This window comes from Xiphophorus hellerii, chromosome 22 (genome assembly GCF_003331165.1).
Source record: "Xiphophorus hellerii strain 12219 chromosome 22, Xiphophorus_hellerii-4.1, whole genome shotgun sequence".
Lineage (NCBI taxonomy): Eukaryota > Metazoa > Chordata > Actinopteri > Cyprinodontiformes > Poeciliidae > Xiphophorus > Xiphophorus hellerii.
The window spans coordinates 29,646,850-29,666,532 of NC_045693.1; the positions used below are offsets into that span (position 1 = coordinate 29,646,850).

The 19,683-nt window shown below is 40.6% G+C and overlaps 3 protein-coding genes across 5 annotated transcripts; 1 reads left to right on the forward strand and 2 right to left on the reverse strand.

The window, feature by feature from the left end:
- Nucleotides 1–351: 351 nt before the first annotated feature.
- Nucleotides 352–2,945, reverse strand: LOC116713408 (runt-related transcription factor 1-like). Its single transcript, XM_032553550.1, has 4 exons — nucleotides 2,921–2,945; nucleotides 1,334–1,527; nucleotides 1,056–1,215; nucleotides 352–461 (listed from the first exon to the last, which is right to left on the reverse strand). Exons 1-4 carry the CDS (start codon nucleotides 2,943–2,945, stop codon nucleotides 352–354), a joined length of 489 nt encoding a protein of 162 aa, XP_032409441.1.
- supt3h (SPT3 homolog, SAGA and STAGA complex component) lies at nucleotides 2,120–11,701 on the forward strand. Of its 3 annotated transcripts, XM_032552482.1 has the most exons (12): nucleotides 2,120–2,216; nucleotides 3,501–3,598; nucleotides 7,128–7,212; nucleotides 7,287–7,373; nucleotides 8,011–8,107; nucleotides 8,188–8,324; nucleotides 8,441–8,516; nucleotides 9,414–9,526; nucleotides 9,615–9,719; nucleotides 9,807–9,935; nucleotides 10,025–10,114; nucleotides 11,432–11,701. In XM_032552482.1, exons 2-12 carry the CDS (start codon nucleotides 3,519–3,521, stop codon nucleotides 11,471–11,473), a joined length of 1,041 nt encoding a protein of 346 aa, XP_032408373.1. In that variant the 5' UTR covers nucleotides 2,120–2,216; nucleotides 3,501–3,518; the 3' UTR covers nucleotides 11,474–11,701. The 3 variants fall into 3 exon arrangements, with proteins under 3 accessions (XP_032408373.1, XP_032408372.1, XP_032408374.1); XM_032552481.1 differs by having other exon boundaries at nucleotides 10,025–11,701; XM_032552483.1 differs by lacking the exons at nucleotides 2,120–2,216; nucleotides 3,501–3,598 and adding an exon at nucleotides 5,196–5,477 and having other exon boundaries at nucleotides 10,025–11,701.
- On the reverse strand, nucleotides 11,558–19,367 carry cdc5l (CDC5 cell division cycle 5-like (S. pombe)). The gene is made up of 19 exons (XM_032552457.1): nucleotides 19,323–19,367; nucleotides 18,152–18,255; nucleotides 17,854–18,015; nucleotides 17,599–17,726; nucleotides 17,421–17,520; nucleotides 17,187–17,313; nucleotides 16,998–17,089; nucleotides 16,760–16,904; nucleotides 16,446–16,637; nucleotides 16,061–16,209; nucleotides 15,024–15,186; nucleotides 14,177–14,341; nucleotides 14,010–14,090; nucleotides 13,262–13,513; nucleotides 13,071–13,178; nucleotides 12,421–12,510; nucleotides 12,178–12,309; nucleotides 12,004–12,084; nucleotides 11,558–11,893 (listed from the first exon to the last, which is right to left on the reverse strand). Exons 1-19 carry the CDS (start codon nucleotides 19,365–19,367, stop codon nucleotides 11,780–11,782), a joined length of 2,430 nt encoding a protein of 809 aa, XP_032408348.1. The 3' UTR covers nucleotides 11,558–11,779.
- Between the last annotated feature and the right edge of the window lie 316 nt (nucleotides 19,368–19,683).

Sequence of the window (19,683 nt, forward strand, 5' to 3'; positions counted from 1 at the left end):
GTTTTGGTCCTCAATTTTGGTTCCTTTAGAATCTCATTAGGAAAAAACATTAATTTCCTTGTTGCTCCAGATATCCCGATCTTACTTGCCATCTAAGTCACTTGATGCTTAATTACAGATCATTTAAATGTAAAACTTTTGACTAGAATTTTGCATACATTTTGACTGAGATAAAGATAATTATTTAAACATCCCATACCTAATGGAGCAGCACTGCCGATACTCCTGGGAGGCCGGAATATTCCTGATTTCATCTCCTTCTGTCTCTGACCTGATAAAACATAAAACAAAACTGATTAAAAACTCTGATAGTACAAGACTAAACCTTTGGGTATTTCTTCCCAGGGTTTACTAACGTCTCGGGAGCCGAGGTCCATCCACAGTGATCTTAATGGCCCTGTGTACAGTGGCTATTTGAGGAGGAGAGGTCAGCACGTTGATCGACAGCGTGAAAGTTTTACCTAAAAGGGCAAAACATATGGAAGAATACAAGAAGCTCACAGGCAGCTTGAGGTGAAACTTAATAACAAGATTCTGTTTTGGCACTTTATCTGACTGTAGCTATGCTTCCATCTAAACTGTCATGAGAATTTTAAGCAAACTTTTGAAATATTGCAAAAAAGTCAAAAAAGAAAACGTTAACTGCGAATTAGGCATTTACTAGCTTGGTATTAATCAACCAGAATAATTTTGTCAGATGTTGACGCTATGCCTGTGTGTAATAAACAATATATAGAGGTTGGGAACTAGCCTGGACCTCAGTGATCCACCACTCCAGGACAACAGTTTCATGCCTCTGGTAAGGATCCACACACCCACCAGTGGATGGTAAAGTTTGCTATGTCAGAACTTATGTTGAAGTTGCAATTACTCTTCTCTTCTAGTTAGCATTAAACATCACAAATATCACAAAAATAATATTTGTCTATTGACATTGGCTGTGAGTGTCATTTTCCAGATAAACATCACTAAAATAATGGTGGCAGCAGGTAACACTGAGGCTCAAAGGAATTGAAAACATTCATCTTAAGAATATCACGAGGTGAGTGGTGTACCTCTGCCACTGCGACCAATGAACCTTAGATCGTTGAAGTGGGCATAACCTTGCTTCATTGTCGCTGTGGCATTGCGTAGCTCAGCGCTGCAGTTGTCATCATTGCCAGCCATCACTGTAACAACCACGCCGTCTGGCACGTCATTACCCAGAGCAACTACCTGCAAGATGTAAAAACAGAATCCCAAAAGCTGCAGACATACCTCTAAAATCTTCAACGACCTTTCGAACTGAACTAAAGCAGAGACTTAGGGAAGGGTTAATGGTTTGGTTGCTCACAGTGAAAGCTCTTGGCAGGGTCTTGTTGCATCTCCAGTGCTGTGGCAGGATGCTGCAGAGGAGGTTTGGGCTGTCAGTGTGCACCAAGCCTCTCTGGGATGCTGCGCCATGCTGCTGCAACGGCACCCTCACCTCCTGCTCTTCCGGTTGGTGAGGTTTAGGGGATGGAACCTGCCGGCATTTTCCCACAGTATCTGAAGAGGATGCAGAGACAAGTTTGACTTGAGTTCCTCTACTTTTATGTAAGAAATTAGAAATATGACAAATGTTTTCAAGCATTCTTTGTTTAATAAAAATTTGGGAATTTCATGCCGTTGGTTTCGATCATGCAGTATATCCGCCTTATCAAGAGGACCCAAATGTGCTTAACACTACAGTCATTCATGCACACACTCATGGTGAGTGACAGAAGCAAGGCTGCCACGCACCAGAGGGTTGATTGACCAACAACTCAATCAACCCACCAATCGACACACAATTAATTCATTTAACTAGTTTAACCATTCATCCTGCTTTTATTTAACAAATCAACTATTAAGTCAACCAACCAGCTAACCTATCAAATAGTTCATTTGATCAATTGTTCAGCAATTTCCTTTTTCTTTTTACCTCCAGGAACAATACAGTAGTAGGTGAATAACCATAACTTGCTAAGTACCACCAAAGTTACCACACAGTTAGTGTGTAATATGGGACACAGCAACATAATTGTGGCTTTTCTGTAACCTGTGATATAGCGGCTGCATGGATAATGAACAAAACTACATTTCCCATCACCCACCGGTCCCTGGGCCACAGCGTCATCATTCCGCGTCAAAATATAATTCGAATCGGGAAAAATTAACACTTTGCAGCTCCAATTGAATGTTTCTGCTAATCTGCGGTGAGACTTTTATTGACTTCTTTTCTCTCCATGTCCTCAGTTCGCCTCTCTCTCCTCCTGTCCGCTTTGTTTTCCGTGCTGTGTGTCTCTGGCCGCAGTGTTTGAATATTAGGGATAATACTGCGCTGCATTATTATTCAGATTGTCCTGCCGGAGGGAAGTTAGTGCGGTCACAGCACCTGTCCCTCCTCCGTCTGTCTGCTTGTGTGTTTATTCGCCTCACAGCTTTTCTGCTATCTTGTTGTTTTAGGCTTTTGTCTCAGCCAGAGTTCTTTCAGAAGGGAAGTGACCCAAAAACACGAACACCGAACCAGCAACTCAGGTTTCATGGTTGGCACGAGGAAGTTAGTGTAGTTATGGAGAGGATAGAAAACACCGTTTATGATTTGTGAGACATTAACTCTGTTTGGGAAAGCAAAAGTAGTTTATATCAGTTTTTTATGCTAAGCTGGTCAGTACACTCAAAGCTTGCACAGTATATTATTGTTTAAATATATATTTTTTAACACGTTTTGGTCTTTTGCGTACCTTTATAGCCTGCTGCTGAAACTCCCTGTGAGACAAAGTTGTGTTTATTCTATTTCTATTCTTCTATTAGTATTTGAAATTTTAACATTTTCACAGCAGAATAAAGTTTTTTTATTTGTTAATTTGTTTTGGAAAACAAAGTATTCTTTGCATTTTAGTTTTAATGTAACACAAACCTTTCTTTTTCCTGTATCCAGTCATCTGCAAGACTTATTTGTGTAACTCCAAATCTCTTTTTTCTCTCTCTATGATAAAAGAAATGGAGACTGTCTCATGTACAAATTGAACAAAAAATACATCATCAATAGTTTGCCAATATTTTGGGTTCAGCAGAGACGTTGGAAATAATTTTTTTTTAAAGTTTCGAAACTTGTTTAGTTGTGCTCATTTGTTCAATAACTCTTAACTAATAGGAATCATTTTCTCCAATAATTTGCTGCATTTTTTTGCATTTAGTGATATTTTAATAATGAGATATTTGCTAAATGTGCAGTCATTAAAAATTCTTCTATGTTAAGTTGCATCTTACACAGAACAAGTGAATCTCTTAATTTCTGATTGGCTGGTTCTCAGTTAGACTAATTAAGCAGAGAATTTTAGTCCTATAAATTAACATAGGTTTCAAAAGGATACTTACAATAAATGTACATGTTTATCTGTCATAACCATGCAGATTACACAAGCAGGACGGAATAAATGTGATGTGAGTAAATTCTGGTTCTGGTTGGGTTAACCTGTGTGTCTCTATGTCACCAGGTGGGTAAAAGTGATGTCATGGCTGGCTCAGTCACCTCCAGTTCTAAAGAGCGCCCAGCTTCCAGAACCAGCTTCATCCCAGAGCTGCAGAGCATGATGTATGACACGCACACACGCACACACACACACGCACACACACACACGCACGCACGCAAAGAGTGAAATAAAACATCTCACCCCAGTACAGCATGGGACTAGTGCTGCTGAACAGACTGTTGGAAGCCATGAAAATCTGTTGAACAAAAGAAAAAAATCCACAGTAATAATCAAACTGGGTGATATTTTGGTTAATGTTGTCACAGAGCTAAATCCAGTCCTCAACTCTTCACTTTGATACATGATTATGTGATAATGTTGATGGTCGTCTGGTGTTCCCAAGAAAAATCGCTGTTAGTAGCAACAAGGCGACACGTTTTGAGTGTGGTAGTATTATTGTCTTTATGGGCTGAATCATTAAGATGTCTGTCTTTGCGAATCTCCACCAGGAGGAGTTCCTCCTCGTCCGCCTTGTTTTCCTGCACAGAACTGTCAGCGTAGTCGCAAAATTTCACAGATGCGCGTTACAGAAAATTTGGACCACACAGAGGGGGCATAGCTGCTGAAATGACGCAACTTGACCGTGCAGCGCAGCATATGCTTCAAGCATAAATCAAGCTTCATGGATTTGACTTATACAACTGATCACAGTGGATTGGAAGAATAACAATTGTTCCAACAATAATAATTTTCAAAATGTAGTTGAACAGAATAGCTTCAGGTTTAGGTCAAAAGCTTTTCTTTATTTATTTTAAGTTTTCAAGATAAAGTGAATATGTTTGTCTTTGAAACTTTTTCTTCATCTTTAGTTTAAACCAGGCTGTCCGCTCATCCTGAAAAGGTCTTATGTTTGGGTACCTAAAATTAAGGCCTTAAAATATCTTAAATTAATTTAAAAAGTTGCACTTAAATACATTAATCACAAATCTTAATTTTTGCTGTGGCAGCGCTATTTTCATTGCGTTGTGTGACTCGACTCAGCTGAGGCTACCGCTATCTAGCTGGTATTAAACCTTTGATAGCTAAATAGGTTGTTACGTTTTATGGATAAGAGCAAATTTATGGGCAGTTGGCTGGATGGCGTTCATTGTTGCCAGTGGCTCACTGGGCACTGTGCTGCTCAAAGCTGTAGAGAACATCGCAAAAATATGCAATTTTCCTTTATGCATTTCTGTCATTGTACAAGTCTTAAGTTTCATTCATAATGGTCTTCAAATCTCTTGAGTTTGATTCAGTGAAATCTGCAGAAACCCTGTCCAACAAATGTGTATAAAGTAGAGAAACAAATGTGTCAGTTATGTATGTCAATAGTTCAAATAATACATACACTTCTCAATAAACATATCCAATTCTATGTAGCAAACACAATTTTTTACTTTATCTAAATCTTATGTCAACAAGCACAAACAATGAAGAAGAAAATACAGTTTGTTTAGCAGGTTCTGATATTTTCAGAAGTAAACAAAAGGAAAATTGAAATATATTGCACGGTATATTTTAGATTTAGCCATAGAAGTAGCTGAAAAAATGAGAAATTTAGTTTGTTAAATTTAATATTCTAATAATACATTTTCTTAATTTACACTTTTTATCTGCTCTACCTTATCTTGTGCAAATAAAATGGTTTTTTTATGTGTGTGTAAACATAAATATGGTAAATAAATGTTTGCTTTGCCTGTGCTTTCTTCTTAATAAATGATATCGAGTGCATATGCAGGCGCTCACCTCGTGTTTGCAGCAGAGTGGTTCTGGTGGTCAGAGAGGCCCAAACCCAAATAAACCCCAAAACCTGAAACGCTCCCTCTGCCTGGAGCCGGCGATGGAACCTGAGGCCAGAGCCGTCCGCAACCCCAAACCAGAACTGCTCTCACCTGGGTGACTGACGCCCACACCCAGCCAATCAGAGAGAGGACAGCAGTGGGGAGGGGGGGTGACTGTCAGGTGTGTAAATGATGGGGGTTGATTGGGAGAAGGAAAGAGGTTGAGGATGTGGCTTCAGGTTGGTCTGTCAGAATGGAAGTGGCCTATCTGGATGCAAATTGAGGCTTGACCAAATTGTGGTCAAACTGTGTGTGTGTGGCCTTTCGACCCGGAGTGTGTGTGGGAATATTTGCAAAGCTCTGTTTTTGTCCAAGCTGAGACTTTGAGGAGATTCCATTGTTGCACTTTTTAAATTTGTTTGTCCATGCAAATGGTGTTCTGAACATAATTCAATCAGAACTGCCACGGCTGAAAGGAAAACAGCACAAAACTTTTCAGGCTGGGAACGAATACGACCCAATAAAAACATAATCAGAAATCAGTTGGAAGAGCATAGTATTTTGTTTCTGGAAAAAATAATAATTTATCAATATTTGTGCTGATGTAACAGGAGAATAAGAGGCTATTAAGTCCATTTTGGAACCACCATCCCTTTATGTTTGTGTTGAGTTTCTGTTCAGATTGTGGATGACGATGAAATGTTGGCCTTACAAAAAGAATCACACCCCTTAGGCCTCTTCACATGTCACCATGTTAATAGTACAACAAGGTAGCATGGCATTAGGATGAAAAGCAAACATGGTTTTTATCATTTTTTGATGTTCAGTGTAGAGCCTGGTGCAGAGATGCTGCTGGGAAGATGGACGGAGCTGGAGGAAAACCAGCTAGAGGTTATGACTGTTTGCAGTCCTCCCAATGGTTCAGTGCAGAGCTGCTCAATATATCACAAATATGTTGCAACGTTAATATCAGCGTGCACAATATTCATATCGCAAAGGACTGCTTGGGGTGCAATAGTTGTTAGCTAATGTATTCCCAGTATTCTGAATTTTCATTTTACATTCTAATGTAATGTTTAGCCAGCTGGGCAAAGACTAACGATGTCACAGAGGAACTGGAAGCACAAATGAGAAAGAGAGGAAAGAGGAAAGCAGGCATGTATATCGCAACTGACACGGTCTTCTCATTATTTACTAATATTATTGCCATCGTAAGATTTTCCAATATCGTGCTGCTCTAGTTTTGTGTGGCTCCCGGCAAATCTGGTGTCTGAGCTGAAGCAGCTGAAGCAGAGGGACACTTTTTTATTTTTTAGGGTGACATTTTCACAGACAAATAAAATGTTAGATATGACAAAGAAAAAGACTTCTCATTCATTAACCGGGTTTCTCCATTCCTATTAAATTTGTGGTAAATTGAACCTTGACTCAAAAACAGACTTGGGTGCCCCAAAGATTAGAGAATGTACTCCTGTCTTATAAAAACACAGAATGACTCTATTTATGTTTTAGGACCTGTTAAGATTTGCAAATCCCTGTTCTACAAAAATCTCACTGTTTTGATCATTTCAATACAATCTTTCATGTTTAAGTTATTATTGATAAATTAAAAAAACAATGTACTTTTAAAATTTGATTAAAAAAAAACAAGAAAAAGAGAAGTGGCTTTTAGACTTTGATCATTTCTCTGAATTGTCTCCACTGACAAGAAGGTTGTCTTATGGCTGCTTCGTAAACAATAGACAAACTTGTGTCTCCATGACAATAATGTTCTACAAACAATAAAAAATATGCTTCTCCTTCAGAGAACTGACACTTTGTTGCGTTTCAGGTTTGCTCTGGGAGACACCCGCAGGCCTCTGTATGAAACTGCAGCCCTCGTAGAGGACATCGTACACACACAGCTCATCAACATGGTAACACCAAAGACACCACAACGTTTTTTAGTTGGAAAAAAAAATTAATTGATGGTTTTTAATTTGTGAAACAGCTGCATCAGGCCTGTGAGGGCGCTTCTCTTCGAGGTTCAAGGGTCATTTCAGCTGAGGACATCCTGTTCCTGATGAGGAGAGACAAGGTAGAGGAAATGCTCACCTCATGAAACAATATGTTTTAAAGGGCCAGTGTTGTATAAAATCATCGTTTTTGGTCTTTACATCATGTTCTAATGTTATTCCCTCACCAATAACATGCCTAGAGCGTTGCCTTAATTTTTTTATGTATGTTTGACAATTTAATTTAATCTCCGTGGCAACCATTGAGCTATGCAAAATACATGGGTGGACTTAGCCCCGCATTCGAGGCACATCTCCTCCTCAGAGCGGCAGTTTCCAAGGTTCCGCTCCTTCAAGCTAACCAGCAGCAATTAGCAAACACCTGAAGGAGCCGAGCTGCTTCTCAGTGAAACATTGATAAAACTGTTGTTAAAGGGTTAATAGAGAAGCCATGTTATGATGACTTCCTGAAGGCAGAGTTTCAGAAAAAGCAGTTTTAAAAGAAACAGAGGCCCATTTTCAAGGCGTTAAATTAGGATGTAACTTTTTTTAAAGTCATACTTTGAGCATTTTTATGACAACTGAAGGTGACAGTTATTTGATTGTGCAATAAAATGTAACTTTGTGTCTGAAAAATACCTCATACTGCCCCTTTAAAAGTGACCTTGTAGAATAAAGCTCTTTTTTTTGACTGTTTTTGTCTGAATGTGTGTTGAACAGAAGAAGCTGGCGCGAGTGTTAAAATATCTCCAGTTTAGAGATTACAAATCCAAACTATTAAAAAATCTAGAGGAAGAAGATGTGCAGCAGGAGCCAGGTAAACAAAACCAACCATCCTTGATCACATCACTAGCTTTGACATTTATCTTTGATTCACTCAGTCTGTTTGCTGCTCAGGGGGTCTGGCTGCTGGGGGGAATCAGCGCCGGCAGCGACTGGCCCAGGATTTCCTGGCATGGATGGACCAAACTGGAGAATTCCTTTCATTGGCTGAGAAACAGGAAGTTGACCCAGTCAAACAGGAGAGGATGGAGGTCAGAGGTCACCTTGATATAATCAGTGTTTCTGTAACATAAAGGAGATTGAAGATGATGACACTGTGTTTGTTGTGTGTGTGTGTGTGTGGGTGTGTGTGTGTGTAAATATTCAGCGTTTGGAGCGACACACTCGAAACATGGATCCTGCTCAGTACGCAGAGTTCTGCGAGAGCCGCCAGCTGAGCTTCGGTCAGTCCAAACTGCTTTTCTGATACTTTCACACTTTGATGAAGGGTTAGAGTCACAGCTGGAACAATTAATCTTGAGGAGTCGATTATGGGAATAGTCAAGTAATTAATTGTTGACTGGAGTATACTGACTCATAAAAACAATGGCTGAAAGAACAAACTCAGAGCAGTAATTCAGTCAAAACTGTATAAAAGATGTATACATTTTGTATCAAAGTTAAAAATAATCATCTAAGTATGATTTACCTGGAACTCAAGTGGCAATTTTAGCTTTTTAAAAATATATATATTTACATTCTAATAATAAATAAAAACTAAATATAGCAATTTAAAAACAAAACACACAAAACAAAAACTAAATTGTGAAAACATCTGATTTGTTAATAATGAAAAAAAGAAATATCTGGATATTTATAATGTAGCCTCCACACTTATTGGCCCCCTGGTAAAGAGCCTTAAACAAGCTAATGTCTTATTGCAGTGGCATAAATTTTGCATTCATACATTAAATCCTAATCCAACATCTTTGACTCCAACCTTGGTCCAACATTTTTTCACATTTACATGTTTGGGGGCCATGCCGGAAATGTTTTTCTGCTCCACCGTTTCTGTCTCTCTTAAATATTGAGTTTATAGAAGTAAAATCGTTTTAATTTCAGTTAGGATTCATAACCATGACAATAACGTATTGTTTCCCCTCCAGTTATCAGCTGCTTAGAATTTCAAAGCTCAAATAAATAATAAAAGCTCAGATTAAAAGAGGAGCAGCAAAGGCAAAAGAGGAAGATTAGCAGTGCTATCTAACAATGGATTTCTTTCATGCAGAACATGTTACTATTAACATCATTGCATTATGTGGTCCAACCATCCATTCTTTATCATCTTAATGCTACAACAGCCAAGAAAGCTTCAAAGTTTCGGGACTGGCTGGACTGCAGCAGCCTGGAGCTGAAACCCAACAGCATTGCCACGGAGATCCTCTCATACCTGGCCTATGAGACGGTGGCACAGGTAAAAACCTAGAAACTAACGTCCAGATGAGCTGGATGAAAACTACAGCAGGAGTTTGGTTGCGACGCGTTCCTGTTTTGCTCCCCAGATTGTAGATTTGTCTCTGCTAGTGAAGCAGGAGATGACGGTGAAGAACAATCCTGTCAGCCATGTGATCTCAGCCAGCTACATCCACTACAACACACACACCGAGGTACACACATCATAACACCGCATCCACTCGGTTCACTCAGGAAGTCTCTTTCGCGTTTATTTCACTCAGTAAAATGTGTGGCTGCAGGTGAAGAAAGATCCAGATTCACCTGAAGCCACGCCCCCATCCACTCCAGGCTCCTCCCACTCATCGAAGCCCCTCCTACAGGGAAACGGCAGCATGGACAGCCGAGCCAGACAGAGGAAACGGAAAAAGGTGTCCGGCTGCAGGCTTGTGTTCTGTGCTCTTCATGTCGGCCATCTTTTTATTTTCTAGGCTGCTCAAACCAGTGCTGTGTGTTTCAGAGCTCTCCGGCCACAGTGGAGCCCCCTAGTGGAGCCATCCAGCCGTGTCACATCAGAGAGGCCATCAGACGATACAACTACAGACACACGGTGGGTACACAGCAAAAAACACTCTACCTGCGTTTTCATTGTGCAAATTCAAATTTCGAAAATAAATTTGCTTAATGGAAACATGGCCATTTTGAAAAAGCTCACAGTATAATTTTTGCGCTAGAATGAGGCGGTTTTTCAGCTGTATCGAAATTATTGTATTTTGCATGACTGCAACAGAAACTTTTTTTGCATCACACGAGTCACGTGATAAACAACCAGATGTTACTATTGGCCCAAACCAGGAAGAAGACAGGAAGCAGTTGGACGATGATGGTGTGTGACTTATCGTGTGATTTGATAATGAAAACACCACAATTGGAAATTGTGGGGTTTTTTTTCTGACTTTAGCAGAATATTGGCAAAGGTGTACGCACATTTATAATAGAAACACAGCTAGTGATGTGTAACTTAAGGTTGAACCTTTTAAAACGTTGGACTGGCTTCTTGTTTTTGATAGATTCTTTGGATTCAGTCATGAAAATCTTACGTACGCACTTTATTTTGGTGGTGACAGTGGACATGTGAATTCTACTTTACATTTGTGGCAGGGGCTCACCGATAAATTCTCCCAGATTTTCTTAATTTTGGTTGATCGGCTGATATTTACATGAGAAACTGATCTTATGATTTCTCATGTAGCAAGATCAGATCACAGAGGTCTGAACATCAGCCACCAGCTGAGTTTCTATTGACCTTAAAATTGCGCAAATTGGAATTACAAAAAATAAATGTATTTGTTGGAAACACATCAATTAAGAAAAAAAAAAACTTTCAGTAAAAAGTTTTTGTGCTAGATGTTGTTCTGACCTATCGAAATTATTTTTTGCATCACTCAAGTCATGTGATGAACTGGATGTTACTGCTGGGGGGAAAAGACAACAGGAAGTGGTAGGAGGATGATGGTGTCGTTTCTTTTATATTTAATTATAGCATGAACAAACACCACAATAGTGAAATTGTTTATAACATTAGCAGAATAGCAATAAAGTTATTACATATGTAATGGAAACGCTATTAGTGTGAACCATTTGCTCTGCCTAGAGGGCTGTAGTGACCCATCCACTTTGTCATGTAGTTAACAGTCAGTCCACTGTCCTTGTTGCTATATTTAGTGACTATTCAACCAAAACATACAGTCAGTAATGGTAAAGATATGTGATTGGTCAGAAAACTGCAAGTAGATTGAGGGTCGTCAAAAACTAACAGCTGTCAGTTGTGATTATGAAAGTGTGGTAATATTTGACTAATATTTTTAACTTTTACCATTCAGGTTGTGTGAACTTTGACCTATGGTGACCCACCTCTTTTTTTCAGAGTGCGTACAGGAGGAGTGGGATGGCTTTCCTCACCTGCTGAAGCATCAGAGTTTCTATCCATTTTCTTGTCGTTTGGTTCATTTTTAGTAATAAAGACTTAAACATGCATACAAGGACTTATGGGTTTGATTGATGAAAAACTTTATTGGTCACTAGTACAGAGATGACGACTATTGAACATGCTCAAAACGCAGCTTGGGGCATCACAGCAACATCAGCACATAGAGGCAGAGCTTCTCAGAGGTTTGAAGCGATGATCAGGAAAAAAAACTGTTCAATACGACAATGTGGAAGGTTATGTTTTACATCAGAGTCCCTATGATTGGTTTCAGATTGAATGTGTTGCTCAGAACTTCTGCGTGCCGCTGAGCAGAGACTCCCTCTCCATCAGCAGCTCTCCATATCTCTGCTGAAGTTCTTTCTCTCTCTCCATCTGCCGGTCCACATCTTCCCGCAGAGCCTGAAAAACACAGCAGGTTTCATCTTAGTAATTATTACCATGTAGCTGTAACCTTCACTTTCTACAACTAATTGAACAACCAAAATCACTGAAAGTGTTTAATGTATTACCGCTTGTCTCCTAGGAATCGCCAAATCCTCTTGTTGCTTCAGCTGATTGAAAGTCTGCAGCTCGGTGGCTGCTTGCTCCACCTAGTGGACAACACAGACATTATATTCCTGCAAACTACATACTGAGTCCCCCTAAGACCAATGATCTGCTGGTGTAAAATCCTGTGTCAGTACCTGCTCCCAGAGTTCATTATGCTGCTTAAGGAGCCCCAGCGCTCTGGACTGGAAACCTCCCAGCAGAATTTTCAGCTTCTTCTCCAGTTTAGCTGCTCTTCGAGCCTCTGCTGTCATGTGGCCTCGGTTCACCTGGAGGGTTCACAAGTACTGGGATGTCAGTGTCTGGATCAGAACTCACATACACAGCAGCATAGAATAAAAGAAAACCAACAAGACTCCTCAAAATGTTCTCCACTTTACCTCTAGTTTCTTCTCCAGACTTTCGATTCGATCTTTCTTTGATGCCAGGTTAGCTCGAGTGTACCGGTTCTGACCAGCCAGATACAGGACCTGTGCAGCAGGACCAACATGTTTTACTGCTCTAAAACTTTAGAATGATAAAACTGAGTCAGGGTGAAGAATCTCTAGAGCAGTAGTCTTCAACATTTTTTAACCTGAGACCCCCAATTAACTATATCTGTATATACACTTTTTTTTTTTTTTTTTACTAAAGCACATCATATTACTGTGAACTCAATACAAATAATGCTGTTTTTTATTTTAAGTTTAAAACATTCTTGAAATTCAGCTAACTGCGCCACTGGGCAAAACCATCTTACGCAAGCACCGCCACCCTGAGGTGTAATTCAGTATTGCATCTAAATTCAATATATATATTAACCGCCTTTTATTTCTGTTAAAACGTTAAATTACCAATACAACAAAACCATGTGATCACACCCTTGCATGTCTCAATTTAATTAATTGTTATTCATGTTAATGTGTATTTAAAGGCAAAAAACATAAAATAAATAAAACATTGAAGACCCTCACATTGAAGACCTCTGATTTAGAGGATGAATCCACCAACATTTCATTTGCCAAGTTCTACCGTAATCATTTGTTCTTACCTGTCCGTAGCATTCCTCCCACACCTGGATGTAGGCCTCCATGCTGAGATCTCCGTGGCCCATTCCTGCCTTCACCACCTCCATCTCTGCAGTCAGGATCGCTTTCGCCTATTCATCAACATGTGTGGCATCAGTTTAAATGAGCTTTAAATGAGTTGGATGGAACATCTGCAGACAGTGGTGTGTCTGACCTGTTCCATCTCCTCCGTGCTGACGGGCTTGTAGGGGTGGGTTTCCAGGTAAGAGATGTGTGAGGCGTTGTTGGACGTAGAAGCGGGTCCCTTGGTTTTGCCGCGCTGCAGCTGAGTGACCGCACTAGATGAGGGGTGGTGCAGGCAGTCGTGGTGCAGCATGGTGATCATTTCCTGTTTGATGAGCTCCTCAGCCACCTGCAGGTTGGTGAGCGGCTCCATGGACGCAGGGCGGAGCACTGACACGTTAACCTGCACCGTAAACAGATCTAGGTTCACATGCAGGCAAAGACAAAGACAGGAAGTGGTAGGAGGATGATGATTGTTTTTTTTTTTTTTTTGTTTTTTACCCCTCCAGCGGGTCTGTTTGTGGGCTCTAGTGTCCCTTATATGACAGTAGGCTGACAGGAAAGGGGGGAAAAAGAGGGAGGAAGACATGCGGCAAATATCGTCGGGTCCGGAAGTCGAACCCGCGACGGCCGCGTCGAGGACTCAAGGTCTCCAAACATGGGTCACGCTAACCACTACGCCACCATGGCACACCCCATGGGGGGTTGGGGGGGGCAGATAATGTGTAGCTGGCGTTATTTATTAGAAACACTGTAATTGCAAAATTGTGGGGTTTTGTGGGCATCACATTAGCACAATATCAGCAAAGATTTGTGCACATTTATAATGCCAACGCAGCTTACAAAGATAAAACTAAACCTTCACTAATCGGTCATTTAAATAACTAATCAAACCAAACCTCAGTCGGCCTGGGGAGGTTCCTCTGAACAGACGTGTGCCGAAGTTTCAGCTCCTTCTCTCTTTCTGCGTCCCGTTGAGCCTGATTGAAACAAATCAGCAGATTTGAATAAAACAGAGTCAAAAATCTGAATTTCATCAAATCCTTTGTGTGTTTCTGCAGTATACCTGTTTGCGTGCCTCTATGTCCGCAGAGTCCTCCACGAATCCGCTCTCCATCTCCGTCTCTTCCAGTTCTTTCTCTGCGTTCTCAGGAAGAACGATCTCAAAGTCGTTCTTGGGGACAGGAAGTGACATCAGGCCTTGTCTCAGCTGCTGCAGGCTTTCCTTCTGCTGTAACGAGTAAACATACAACCTTTAGTCTCCATGTTGTTTTTCCCAACAAATAAACTTCCTACTGTGGGCAAATTAAATCAATCACTCACACATGCTAAAGTATTCACACCCCTAGAAGTCATTCATATTTTGCAAATAAGCCAGATTCAATAAGCAATTAATCAATTATTAATTTATAATGATACATGATAAATTAAAATGATCTTGATCATTTTGTTTAGAGACTTCATGATTCATTTTATTTGCCGTTTCAGTTGAGTGTGGTTTTATTTCCATTTTATTTTGGATATTTATTTAAAGTGTCTTCCAGGTATAGGGTGAAGAGTTCTTTACAAAATAAAAAGTTTATTGGTTTTTGAGGCAACAAATTCATATTTCATATTTATATAATTACATAATACCTGACAGTAGTCCACAAACATCAATTTTATTGTTTATTGCGATAATTACTGGACAATTTATCATTCAGTAGAATTTATCGTGACAGGTTTTTATTTGTGAGGTTGCAAACAGAAGCTTTATTTTTCTTGATTATATGAGAAAGACCAACTTAGTGTCGGTTTAATCACAGAAATTCCCAATAAAATTGATCAAACTTTACGGTTGTAATACGACATAATGTGAAAACTCATAACAGAATCAATGTTTTAAGAGGCTCGTGTTTTTTCGGTTTTTTTACCACGTGTTTGGCAAACGCCGGGTCTGCCAGCTGATCCTCTGTGTTGATGTTCAGTTTGTCCCTCAGAGGCGTGCGGCCAGGGGTCAACCCCGGAGTACCCCGAGGGGTCATCCCCCCTGCCAGAGGGGTCATCCCGTCAGAGGCCTGGCCCGGTCCGGGGGTTCTGGAGGAGCAAAGGGAACCATGAAGGCCAGGACGTCGAGTTCATGAGAAGAAAACGACACAAATGAGACGTGAAAAAAGAAACTTTTCCGCCATTTCTCAACATTTACATGAAGCAAAATAAGGAGTCGACAGTTTAGACTCTGTTTCTAAACTGCCATCGTCTTTAAAATGAAGTAATGAGCTGCTGGGAACTGTAGCACAGAGCTGGAAAAAAGTCCTACAAAATTCTAAGTAACTTGTCTTCAGTGGCAAAGTAAAGCATAGTAATATGAGAAGAAGAAGAAATGTGGATTCAAAGAATAAAAGAAGAAGACAACATAGAATGATAACAAACAATAAGAAGGTAAGAAAAAGTAAAGTTTGTTGATTTTTCCTTCATCCTGTCTTTCAGACAGAGTTCTGTGCTGACTGACGCTGGATTTGAGCTGAAAGTCTGGCCAATCAAATCACTCGTAAGAGTTACTGCCAAACCTTTCGCAATCAGCAATTAACTGCATGATAAATTAAAATGATCTTGATCATTAAAATTGTGGTGATTAATATTCTTTTAAGGGCAATGTTGTTCACAGATATTTCTTAATATATTTAATTTACGGTTCTGGGTTGGTTTTTATTTTGGATGTTTAAAATATCTTACAGTTCCAGTATGAAGTGTTCTTTATAAAATTAAAGTTTACTCTCTGAGTGATTGCTTAATAAACTCCTCTGGGTTTTTGGCAGGAATGTGACGCCGTACTTCAGGTTGGATGGGAATGTTCAAGAGATGAGATGCAAGTTGGTAGACAAAATGGCTCTTAAGTCATCTGTGGTTGGATTGACTCTTTCTTAATGTCATTAGGCAGCTGTGTGTGCTGTGTGATGGCTGCCTCTACCTGAACGGGGTGCTAAGCACCGTGTTGGGCGTTTGGACCTGCTGTCTCTGGGGCGTCACGCCGCTGAAGTCGCTCTCGTGCAGCGGCGTGTTGAGGCCTCCCTTCAGCGGCGTGTCGATGTTGGTCAGAGCCATCAGGTTCTGTGCTTCCTGACAGAGAAAACACACAGAACCATCCAGTTATGCACTGAAAATATGACACATGACAAATATGAAACAAAACAAGCAAACTACAAATGAGACAAATATTTTAGATCAATTAAAGAAATAAGAACTTTAATTTTGCTTTTATTTTTCCGTCAGTCCTTGTAGGTAAGGATTTGTTTCTATGGCAACAAGAGGCACACAAACAAACAATGACAGGGAGTAAAAGCTCCGTGATTCACCTGCAGTATCCTGTCCTGGGCAGCAGGGGTCCGCGGGGTGCGGAGTCCTGTGCTCATGTTGTTGGTGACGCTGTACTCTGACAGCAGGGTGGAGGAGGCCGAGTTCCCGCCTTCACTCTCCTCGGCCGCCTGACGAGCCACCTCGCTGGCCACGCCCATTTTCACCACTTCCTCCAACTCAGCATCACTGATCTAAGAGTGCAGACGGATGAAGCAACTGAAGCGGTTTGTTTAGAATCTAAAAACGATCATTCAGCATGCTGATCTCCAGCAATGCACTGCATGCAGCTGTGTGACGATGCGCTGCTCTGTACCTGTGGTGCAGGTAGGACCAGTTTGGAGCGTTTCTTGGTGAACTCGGCCACTCCGCTGGTCTGCAGGATGGCAGACGGCAGATCGCTCTCTTTCTTTTTCTTGATCTTCTGTTTATCCTTCTTCCTATCCCTCTCCTCCCGTTCACTACAATCAATCAACCAACCAACCAACCACACATTAGTTTTTATCTGTAAACGCTTCAACTGATGCACGAGAACAAATTTGAACGTTACTGACTTGCGGAGTTCTCCGTCCAGGTGCTGCTGTCTGAGCCGTTTAAAGTTCGGTTCCAGAGCATCGTATTGCTCCATGCTGGTGTCATAGAAACCCTATGTAAACAAAAATAAACCAATGAGCTTGTCTCATCACCTCTTCCTCATTGTGAACGTATGAATCAACATGTTCTGCTAATCCATGATCACATACCGCTGCAGGTTTTTTCTCAAAGGGGATTTCAGCGTTGTAGTCCACTCCTCTCTTCTTCTTCCTCTTCTTCTGGACGTTGATACCCGCTGCTCTCAGCTCCCTGCGTTTCTGCAGAGCAGCCAATCGTCTGCAGTAAAGAGAAAATTATTATTATTTTTTTTAGACATTCTCCTGAGACTGAAATCCCTCAGCTGTGAGTTTATTTAATAACTGAAAACACAAAGATGTTTGAACCTGGCTTCCTCCAGCTGTTTCTCTCTGGCTTTTCTCTTCGCTTTTTTGCCCTGAGTGTTGGCCAGACGAGCTCTGGCCTCCGACAGCATCTCCAGCTCATCTGCAACCCGAAACACAGACAAACATTAATGCACCGAGCCAGCTACCAGAGCAGATCCAATCCCTGAGCGTCGGCCACCTTCGTCCATGTCCACCGGGTCGGGCCTGGCAGGTTTGGTCTCGGGATTCGGATCGATCTCTCCTGGTTTTAACTTCCGGGGATCGTCTCCCACCTCTTCCTCATTCTCCCTCTGGGCGGCTTTGTCTCTGAACAAACACAAAATCACACCTATGACCCACATTCATCCTGATTGTGATGGATAGAATATTCCAAACCACAGGTAGTCTGATTTGGTTTGAATTTAGCGTAAAAATGTGTAAAAAAACGTCGTACAGCAGATATTCGTAATGCTCCAGACACTGGGCAGCGGTGCGGCCGATGATGGGAGCGATGGTCCTCCATTGAGTGGGCATCAGCTTGGCCAGGTGAAGCAGCTTCTCCTCTTCCTCTCTGGACCATTCTGTCTTCTTGATGCTGGGATCCAGCCACTCGTACCTGGAGGAAGAAGCAAAGCCAGGCTTTACGATTCAGATTTAAACAAGTCAGCTCCACTGAAGAATGCTGGTAACACCCACCTACAGTAAAACATGATTAAAGTGAATCTTTTAGTAATTCATGCGTCAGGACTCACCAACGGGCCTTGCACTGTTTGGCAGACTTTCGATGGAGCAGCGAGGCGATACGTGACCACTGATTCTTCCCATATTTCATCACCGCCGCCTTGAGGATTTCATCCTACAAACACAAATAATCAGTCAAATTAGCTTCCATATCCAGCACAATGACAAATAAAGTTAATTGTGACACAAAAAATTAAAAAAAGAATTTCTAGATTGTAAAACTATGCTTCGATGTGGAGTGTTGCCAGATTGGGAGGGTTTCCACCCAATTGGGCTTCTAATAGGTTGGACTTGAAAAAACATCTTTGGATAGGCTGTTCAAATTTGGGCTGCCCAAGTATGACATTTCTATTCATACATTAGAATGGAAAATTCTATGAAAATAGTTATTGTGTGGCAGAAAAGATAATTTATTTATAAACGTTTAGAACGTGTACAGCTTGACAGATTCTACACTTTTCAAAATTAATGTAAATATTTAATAGTAATTGCATCATCAAGAGGTTGACCATAAACATCCCAAATGGAGTTTAGTTATTATACAGGCGAGAACACATATGGACAAAAATGAGATTTGAACTGGTTGACGTTTTGTTTGGGCTGGAAACAATCAGATCTGGCAACCCTGAGGATTTGACACAAAAAGGTTCCTCTTATTGGTTAGATTATTAAAAATAGATAATTAAATGGGAAATTATCTGAAGGGGACTAAGAAAGGCAGTCTGTCACAATGCCTGATGAATCCACTGTTTTTGTGTTCAATGTAATGCTGCCTGAAACTTAAGGTAGCCAACAAACTCTATAATATTGAGTATTTTAGGTTATGGCAAATGATAAAACATTTTAAGAGTAATTCTAAAAAAAATATACAAAAACGTAGGTTTTTAAAAAAATATTTATCTATATTATTAAGTTTTCCTCGAGATGAAACACCGTTAAGTGTTGCAGGCTCTTTGCTAATGACGTTATCGCTTTTAACCAGCTGGATAACAAGTTATCAGGTCAATATCACATAAGCTACGCCTCTCAAGTAACTAAACTGTTTATATTGCATAGACGCAAATAAAATAAAGTTGCTACTTGAGCAGAATACCGTTATATTAACGTGTAGCTCCATGCTAACTTTAGCCATTGGTTCAGGGTAACAGCAGTTAGCTTCAGGCTAACCATGTAAACACGTACCTCAGTGTTGCGCCAAACGCCTCCTTTTATCATAATTCGCGGCATCTTGACGGCGCGCTAGTTTGTTTCCCTTCAACAACTGGAATAATCAGCCCTTCTCACAAGTCCTTAGCTGAGGAACGTCAATCCTGTGATATAAAAATTAACAGCCAACAAAATGCAGAATGCTACGAGAAACCGCCATGCACCGGAAGTGTCGCAGAATTCGTGAAGGTGTTCGGGGAAAAAAAGTCCGAGTGTTCCGTCCATATTTGTTCCCATGTAATTTTAATCCTATATGTCTATGATTTTCGCTATCAAAGTCGCACTTTATGAACAGACTAGGTACCTACTAGACAAGTAAAAACACTCATTTAAAAGG

What these genes read in the sequence shown, in the direction of transcription:
- supt3h (XM_032552481.1), top strand. Translation starts at nt 3,519, where the DNA reads ATGGCTGGCTCAGTCACCTCCAGTTCTAAAGAGCGCCCAGCTTCCAGA. An exon ending in CCAGAGCTGCAGAGCATGAT is followed by an intron (nt 3,599 to 7,127) that starts GTATGACACGCA and finishes GTTGCGTTTCAG; the next exon opens with GTTTGCTCTGGGAGACACCC. An exon ending in ACACACAGCTCATCAACATG is followed by an intron (nt 7,213 to 7,286) that starts GTAACACCAAAG and finishes TTTGTGAAACAG; the next exon opens with CTGCATCAGGCCTGTGAGGG.
- LOC116713408 (XM_032553550.1), bottom strand. Translation starts at nt 2,945, where the DNA reads ATGACTGGATACAGGAAAAAGAAAG. An exon ending in CCCTGCCAAGAGCTTTCACT is followed by an intron (nt 1,216 to 1,333) that starts GTGAGCAACCAA and finishes TACATCTTGCAG; the next exon opens with GTAGTTGCTCTGGGTAATGA. An exon ending in CATTGGTCGCAGTGGCAGAG is followed by an intron (nt 462 to 1,055) that starts GTACACCACTCA and finishes TTGCCCTTTTAG; the next exon opens with GTAAAACTTTCACGCTGTCG.
- cdc5l (XM_032552457.1), bottom strand. Translation starts at nt 19,367, where the DNA reads ATGCCGCGAATTATGATAAAAGGAGGCGTTTGGCGCAACACTGAG. An exon ending in ACATAGAGGCACGCAAACAG is followed by an intron (nt 14,091 to 14,176) that starts GTATACTGCAGA and finishes TGTTTCAATCAG; the next exon opens with GCTCAACGGGACGCAGAAAG. An exon ending in ACCTCCCCAGGCCGACTGAG is followed by an intron (nt 13,514 to 14,009) that starts GTTTGGTTTGAT and finishes TTTACGGTGCAG; the next exon opens with GTTAACGTGTCAGTGCTCCG.